Genomic DNA, 8,501 nt, shown 5'->3' with positions numbered 1-8,501 from the left:
CTGAAAATATATACAATGAACGTTAGATAAAGCTCAAGTACACACATTTAAAGCAATTCCCAGTTGAAAAATGTATTTTCTTGTCTGGACTTTCTTGGCGGATTCTCCAACACAAAGGTTTTAAAGGTTGCACTGAACGGAGATACGTATGTGCATGCCTGATGATGTCACCACGTAAGATTGGAAGTGTGAATGCTGGAGAAATTGGGCCAATTTGTAGATGCAAGGACACAGCCTGGTGGAGCCTGTCAAAGGAGGACACGCATCTGATGAAGTTCACGCATGGATGTTGAGCAGTGCATGGGCAAGGAGCGGTGAAGGCATTCGAGAATGGAAGTCTCATGGAAAGAGCTGAAGGATTGTGGAATCAGGCCTATGTGGCCTGCCAGATGCTGCAAAGGAAGTAAACCTACCGGCACTGACCCAAGGGGGTTCGGCCTCACCCACCACCAAGTCACCAACTTGAACGGCCATCAGGACTGCGACGCATTCCTCCAACGGAGTCACGTCCTGGAGTTCCCAGTCCCCTCCTCCAGTCCTCATCTGCTCTCTGGTTGTGGACAAGCTTTGCCTGTAAGATTAAAGAGAACATCTGAGTCAGAGCCCTTCTATAAGTTTCTCCCAGGTGTTACATAGTTTACTCAGCGCGACCCCGACCTGCGAGGAACATCTGCGGCAGGTCGGGCTTTAAAAGGAGCATACCACTCCAGGGAGCAGCACAAGCTGGTGCAGGAGGGCGACGGCAGTGAGGAAGGTGATTGGATTGGAGGTCACCATAATCCTGGTCTGAGATTGGAGCGTGGATAGGTACAGCAGGAAGGCGGCAAGCAGCAGAGGATCGACGAGGCTGGGGCAAGGGAGCGGCAATAAATTGCAGAGCAACATGATTGGGATTCAGGAGAGGCGTGAGTTCGGGGCCCATAAGCGGCGAGGGCCCAGGGGCAGCGCGGGCCCAGCCCACTCTGTGATATCGGTGCGCACTAGGTCTGTGCAGCAGAGCTGGTCTCCAGTCATCTTGGTTAATACTTGTCACTGGACCGAGACCTTGCTCTGACAAGCCAGTGTGATGGCTGGTGTGCAACGGCCACCACATGTTAAAAAAATCCACTCACAGGCATCTTCCACCCTTCAGTATGTAGTTCGGGATGTGGAATATTAGATACTTCATTGAAACACCTGTGAATTCATCCCTTTTTGGCGTGGAAGCAAATCATCCTCGATATGAGGACCATCTAAGATGAAGACATAGTTTACTGCATGAGAGTCTTCACAGCTCGAGGTAACTTCCATTCACTACGTGGACTGGCTGTGGCAATGCTTGAATTAGGGGGCCAGGACCTAACATTCATGGGGAGGCGACCATCCTCCAGATGCATAAGAAGACTGAAGAGTTAACATCATGAGGGGTGGGACTGGAGAACCGAGTAGGAACGTTTTTAGCACATGCAGGCCCTTGCAGTGTGTGAGGCTACAAATGGGAACCTTGCATCTGGTCTCACCCACGTAGGGCATGGGTTCCGAAACACGACATTGAGCAGAGAGTGCACATTGAGCTCAGAGCATAGCATGTTGACGTTTAAGATTTAAGATACACACCCTCACCCAGCTGAGTCATATCGTTCCACTTTTTCTGGCATTGAGTGGCATTTCCTGGCCCCAATGTCAGTCACAGACACTCGTTCTGCAATTTCCCTCCATAGGACTCTGTATGTCTGTGGTTGTGGTCTCCTCTCAGCCTCTGTCCTGAGCAACTGACGGTAAAAAATCCTCTCAGCCGGTGACACCCCTCAAAATCGGCAGTACCGAATTTCGACCCCACAAAATTCTTACACAGCTTGACAGGGTAGATGCAGGGAGGATGTTTCCTCTGGCTGAGGGGTCTAGAACCGGGTGTCACAGTCTCAGAATAAGGGGTCGGCCATTTAGGACTGTGATGAGGAGAAATTTCTTCACTCAGCTGGTGGTGAATCTTTGGAATTCTCTACCCCAGGGGGCTATGAAGGTTCAGTCTTTGAGTGCATTCAAGCGTAGATCGATCGATTGTTGGATATTAAGGGGATTAAGGGATATGGGGATCGTGCAGGAAAATGGAGTTGAGATAGAAGATCAACCCTGATCTCACTGAATAGCGAAGCAGGCTTGAGGGCCTGAATTTTCACCAGTGTTTCAGGAGCATATTTCATAATTTAGACCCCTTTTTGTGACCATTGTAGGATTTTGCCGGTGCCAACATCAGTGTGTGTATGGGCCGGCAAGATTTTTGGATTTTTAAAATGGATCTGCACCCTTTTAAAATGGAGATGCACATGAGCTGCGTTTCAAAATGGAGTTTGAACATTTGGACTTTAAAAGGACTGATTTTTGGTTTCTGTGAAATATGGCAGGAGCTGTCTGTCTTTTGGGTTGCCATGGAACCAGTCTCAAAGCTGACGTCATGAAAGGCAGAGGCCGTTTCATTTCGAACTTTGTGTGATTTGTGGAAAAACACCTTTTGTCCATGGGGCCAGGAGGTCTGGATGGACAATGAGGTTTACAGGCCAAATGTAACACCTCTGGACTCTTTCGATGAAGGAGCAGTCAAGAACTCAACAAACAGTTAGCACTTCGAGAACTAATCATTGACAGAAATGGCCCACCATTGTGTTCATCGAGTTGACCAATCCAGGTCAGAGACATCACCAGGAAGACCAATGAGCGTCTCTGCGACCATGGTAACCAGGAATCGCCCAGCCAGTTTTGTGTATTATACGGGGTATAAAGATGCTGAACTTTGGGGATTCAGGGCTTACTTTTCTCTACCAGCTGGAACAGGGTTCCCCGCGTGGCTACGAGTCCGTCAACTCTCCAGGAACACCCGAAGTGAGTGCCACGCTGTACCACCTGAACGTAACTCTCTAGGTCTCATCGCATGCCTCTGTGAGGCACGGTTTTTTCTTCAGAGCCGAACGGACCCAGGGCCACGTGAATCAACGACAAGGGATGGTAATTATATCCAGCATACACCTCTGGAAATCCCCAAGACCGCCAGCGTGTTTGGCTGCTGAGGAACTGCAAGTGTCCAAGACACAGACTAACACATGTGTGTGTGAGGAGACTTCCAAGTGTGGGTTCTGACCAAACCGGAGAGGGGTTTAATTAGGAGGGTTTCCATTATCTCGGCTTAGATTCTGGGAATGGGTTTGGTTCAGCATAACCGACAGGGTGGGTATTTAGTCTAAGGTTTTAAGCTAGTGTCCACAGTCACTCCAAACCGTAAGCGAGAGTAGGGGTTGTCATTTTGTGAGTGGTTTAAAAGGAATCGATCTTTGACCAACCTGAACCGTTTTGTTTTGTCTGAGTCAATTGTAATCTATCCATAGTAACTCCTTGGGTCTGAACTTGGGGGTTGCGGGGCTTGTGGTTCCCGGTATAATTCGGAAGACCGACCGGGTGGCATCCGCTCACGGCCGGGTTACACAGTAATCCCACTGGGGGCACTACGCATCGGGCATAGGAGAAGATCTATCTGACCTTGGTGTCTCTCTGTGTGGGATTACCCGCTGATCGACGGGCTAGGCAGGAACTATTGGCAAAAGCTACTGCCGTCCACAGGGAAACAACCCGAACCGGGGAGTTTTAAAGCACCGGTCGACTCAAGGGACAATCATCGAGACATGGGGCACACAAAACATCCTGCACCATCGAAACCTAAATATTTTGTCTATGATGTGAAAACAAGGTGGAATAGAGTTACCTGTTTGTTTGTGCCGTGCCGAGAGACTGTTCCCAGAGGAGATTCCTTGTTTCAGTGTTTTCCTCTGTGCAGCTGATGGTTGCTGTGCAGTTTGGAGGCCGGGGAACATCTGAGGCTGGTGAAATTGTCCCTCGAGCAAAGTCAGCAGTGTGAGGGGTGGTTTTCAGGGGATCAGCTTCCCCTTCTGACCTTATATGAGCGGTTTCGAATCGCTCCCACATCCTTGGTTCTGGACTCTGGAATTATGAAGGGACTGGGACAGACTTGGACAAACAGTCGGTTTCAAGGTAGGAAGCAGGTATGGCTTTATTGTGTTTAAAAGAAAGTAAAAGGCACACTTTTAATAGCACACACAGAATAGTAATACCAATACACACTGAGGGGTACAACACATTGAATAAAATGTCAAAATACAGACTTTGTCAGAATGTTATGGGTTCAAATCCAACTCCACTGACTTGAGCACAAAATCTAGGCTGACACGTCAGTGTAGTACTAAGGGAGTTCTGCACTGCACTTTTGGAATAGACTTTAAACCGAGGCCTGGTCCACCCACTCAGGATGTGCGGAGATTGTGAAATGTACTGTATCAATACAACTCAATGGCTTGTAGTTTGCGGTCAGTGGCGAAGCAAAGGCGTTTGCTGCTGGTCCCAAAGTAATCTTCGCACAAAAAGCTTGTGATCTCTGTGGGGACCATTTCAGCTTTTCCGAGGCGTCATTGAAATAACGGAAGTTAATGGGGATTCCCAGCGGAGAGCTGCTGTGAGCTCAACAAGCTGTCTAAGCAGCCAATGTAAACACAGAATTGTCACAGACAGTGAACCAGGAGATGGGTAAGTTCCTTTGGCCCCGAAATTGGTGGCCTTACCGCCCAGTGCCACCGACTGTTGCCGATTTTATTCTCCGCTCTCCCCTCAGGTGACAGATCCCTCTTGGTCTGATGCCGGCGGGAGGGGAATACCGCTGGGAACCGCCTGCTGGCAGCCACTGGCGGCCAAGTCGCGTAAGTAACCTCCCGCTCGCTAAGCTGCCATATTGCTGAGGGTGGGAGTCAGCAGCAACAGGGCGAAGGACCGTTCCGTGGAGGCAGGTCTAACCCTGATGGTAAGTACGAAGACCTGCAAAAAAACGGTTCGTGAACATGTTTTAACTTTCTTTCTTTCAGTGTTTTAACTGAATGGGGTCCCCTGAAGGTGCTACGGGCGTATTTTTTTTTTGTGATTATTTTTATTTATCAGTGTTTCCCCCCTCCCTGGACCCAACTCAATCCTCGGCGGCACTTGGGCGAGGATAGCATCTGCTGCTGAGATTGAGAGCTCCCGCCTGCTGCCGCCCAGAGTGATGGTACAAGCTGTCATTTTGCTGCCGGGCGGGACTGCCATCTCTTTTTGAGGGCTCTTCCCGGCAAAGTACCGCCCGGTCTCTCGGCGGCCATCGGCAGTGCTTTGGGCGGCACTTGGCCGGGCCTTGGCTTTGACCAAGTTCAGGCCTTTTGATTCTAATGTTTTGAAAATGTTAGAGAGAACAAAACAAAGATTGGAGCCCTGACATGGGGAAAAGGAAATCCTGAAATAAAGATGGATATTTTTAAAAAATCAGTTGTTTTTAATATTTCTTAAAAATGTCAATTTTTATTAAAGTAGATACATTTGACACTCCAGAAACTTAAAATGAGTATTTCAGGGCCATAGCCTTTGTTCAGCAGTCAATATATTGTTAAAACCCCAATTACACCTAATCCAAAAGGACCTAACCTTTAATGGAGTATTTAACAGTGGTATTACCATGGAAGGGCCAAAGTTTTCATCAGTTTCCATAATTTGACAGCTTACACTGATTGCCGGCTGTGGAGAAGGGTTGGGAGGCAGTGGGGGTTCCATAGCACAGCCAGTATCGAGGCAGTCAATGACTGACCACAACTGTGGGATTGCAAGGTTAGGTTGCACACGCGCTCGATCCTGAAGTTACGGTCAGTGTCAAAGGTGAAATGACGGCAAATTCCAGACCGTTATTTGTTTCTTTACCGAATCAGGTTAATCTGAATCGCCAACTATTTGCATGTTGTATAGTTTGAACAGTTTGCTGATTAAAGATTTGACTGTTGAGTAAATGTGCAAATTCAGTTTTGGCCCCAAGCTAGCATTTGGTGTCTCGGAGTTCCAGGGCTACAGGCAGTCAGTGCAGGTTAAAGCATTCCAGCCAGACTGTTGACACTTTGAGTGCCTTTAAACTGAATCAAGTTACAGTCAACAGAACCCAGTATAAATTGCTTGTCGACGGCCTGGCTGTAACTGGCCTGTTTTGGCGAGAGCTCTGTACATGTCAGGAAACAACACGGTCAGAGCTGTCTGCCAAAAGTTATACATTTAAATGTTAGAGAATGTGGAGAGCAGAATCTCAACTCCCTAAACATTGAAATTAAGGTTAGATAGGTTTGGAAAATACTCAGGGGATTCAACAAACCCTGAGCGCTCTGCAAACCAGATTTGACCCCACACTTCCCTCTCCGCTACATTGCAATCCATTTCCTCCCACATTCCAACCATGTTCTCTATAATCTCTCCCCTACATTGCCCTATGTAACCTGACGCAGCTTACGTAGAGCACTTTGAAATTCTTCATTGTCACGATCACACTCCAGGGCATTCTCAAAGTATTCAATGGCTTCTGATTTCTTGCCATCAACCTGGTGTATTAGTCCCAATATACCAAAAGCTACACTGTCTCTTGAATCTTTACTCATTCGATCTTCAGCAATACGTTTCAATTTTGCGCGGCATTCCTCATTCTTGTTGGTCTTAACTTTGAGTTTTAAGCATTCCTTGAAATGATGAATGGCATTCAGCTGGGATCCTTTCTTATACAGCTGGTACAATCCATAGTCCCAATGTATTAATCGTTTATTCAAAGGGCTGTAATCTTTATTTCTAAGCAGGTTGGTGTAGATATCATCGGCTTTGAAATATTCTCCACATATTGCGTGGAGTTCCGCCAAATGAAGTATTGCAAAAGTAAGCGAGGGTTTCTGTTCATACGCTTTTTGGAAATGGTACTTGCAAAGTTCAATCAATTTTCTGCTGTCTGCACGAGCAAAGTATTTCCGGTGAGGTTTCAGCTGAGCTTTGTAACATAAGCCGATCTCATGGTGAAGAAGTGCAGAAGAGGATTTAACCTTCAGTGCCTTTTTCAATAGCTGTAAGGAATATTCAACAGATCCTTGTTTTCTTAAAGCTTTGGCTGCATATTGAGTTATATATGGATCATCAGGAGACTCCAGCAGCACTTCTTCAAGTAATCTGTAATATTCATCTATTTGATTGAATTCCTGTAGTCTCAGAGCCAACATGATCTTGACAAACGAGTCATTTGGGTTCAGTGCTAATGCGCGGCGTAACTGCTTCACTACCTTGCAGTGTTCAGGACGCTGTGGGTCTTCAAAGGTTTCTTTAAGTCGAAACACAACAGTTGCATAAGCTGCGTTCCATTCAATGTCATCAGGATCCCCCTCCAGAGCCTTCTCAATACATTCATTTGCCTCTTCATAATATTTCCTGCCACATTTCAACAGTGACCAACCCTTCTCCCCGTATACTTCAGGTATCAGTGCTGTATACTGAGAGCCATCAGTAAATTGTTGACAGATCCTCTCCAGCTCGTCGAGGTAGGACTGGGCCTCTGCCAGTTCTCCCACATGATAATATACCCAGGCAGAGTTTCCATAGGTGATGATGCTCCATTTTTCTATTTCAAATTTGTGATTTTTCCTCAGAATTTCTTCAGCTTTCCATAAATTATTGACCGACTTCTCACAGTTGCCTCTCGTACAGTTTACAAAAGCAAGTAGATTGTAAGTCATAGCTTGATATTTCACAATATCAGACTCTATTATATAGTTTAGTCGTTCCTGCAAATCATCCCACTCAACATTTTCCATCTGCAGATTCCACGTGAAGTGACATTGTAGCTGAAGTAATTTCACTTTCAGGGCGTCCCTTTCAGTGTCACTGTAAGAAACATATTTAAATATTTATTAGTTTTTTAGCATTCAGCAAGAATAAGCGTCGGGGAAATGATTACACACCGGCCAACCGAGGAACTCAGGAAAGTTATTAACAGACAGGAAAAGACCAGCTGGACCATGGAGCCTGTCCCATACCGTCACGGTGCACCTTAACACCACAATCCCCATTGCCCCTCCCCACCTGCCAGGCTCAAAGCCTCCTTGACAATAGGCACAAGAGGATCACAGCAAAGGTCATTAAAGGCTCAAGCCTCTGATACTCATCATCATAGCTGGTCCCTTGTATCGAGGATGACTTGCTTCCACGACAAAAAGTGATGTGTTCACAGGTGTTTCAATGAAGGACCTAATATTCCAAGTCCCGAACTATATGTTGAAGGGTGGAAGATGCCTGTGCGTGGATTTTTTTAACGTGTGGTGGCCATTATACACCAGCTACCACACGGGCTTGACAGAGCTAAGTCTTGGTCCAGTGACAAGGATTAACCAAGACGACTGGAGACCAGCTCTGTTGCATGTACCTAGTGCGAGTACACATCGTACTGTGGGCTGGACCATGCTGCCCCTGGGCCCTCACCTCTCCTGGGCCCCGATCATGTCGTTTCACGATCTCTCAGCGCTCCTGTGCACAGACCCCACCGTTCCTGCTGTACCTGCCCACGCTCCAATCAGCGACCTGGGTTATGCTGACATCCAAACCAGTCACCCTCTTCGCAGCGTCGCCTTGCTGCACCAGCATGCACT

General features: G+C 47.1%; 1 protein-coding gene across 1 annotated transcript; it reads right to left on the bottom strand.

The window, feature by feature from the left end:
* Positions 1-4,013: 4,013 nt before the first annotated feature.
* On the bottom strand, positions 4,014-7,744 carry LOC139260376 (interferon-induced protein with tetratricopeptide repeats 5-like). The gene is made up of 2 exons (XM_070876930.1): positions 6,335-7,744; positions 4,014-4,854 (listed from the first exon to the last, which is right to left on the bottom strand). Exons 1-2 carry the CDS (start codon positions 7,668-7,670, stop codon positions 4,829-4,831), a joined length of 1,362 nt encoding a protein of 453 aa, XP_070733031.1. The 5' UTR covers positions 7,671-7,744; the 3' UTR covers positions 4,014-4,828.
* Positions 7,745-8,501: the final 757 nt, after the last annotated feature.

Source organism: Pristiophorus japonicus, chromosome 3 (genome assembly GCF_044704955.1).
Source record: "Pristiophorus japonicus isolate sPriJap1 chromosome 3, sPriJap1.hap1, whole genome shotgun sequence".
Lineage (NCBI taxonomy): Eukaryota > Metazoa > Chordata > Chondrichthyes > Pristiophoridae > Pristiophorus > Pristiophorus japonicus.
This window is presented reverse-complemented; position numbering and strand designations above follow the sequence as displayed.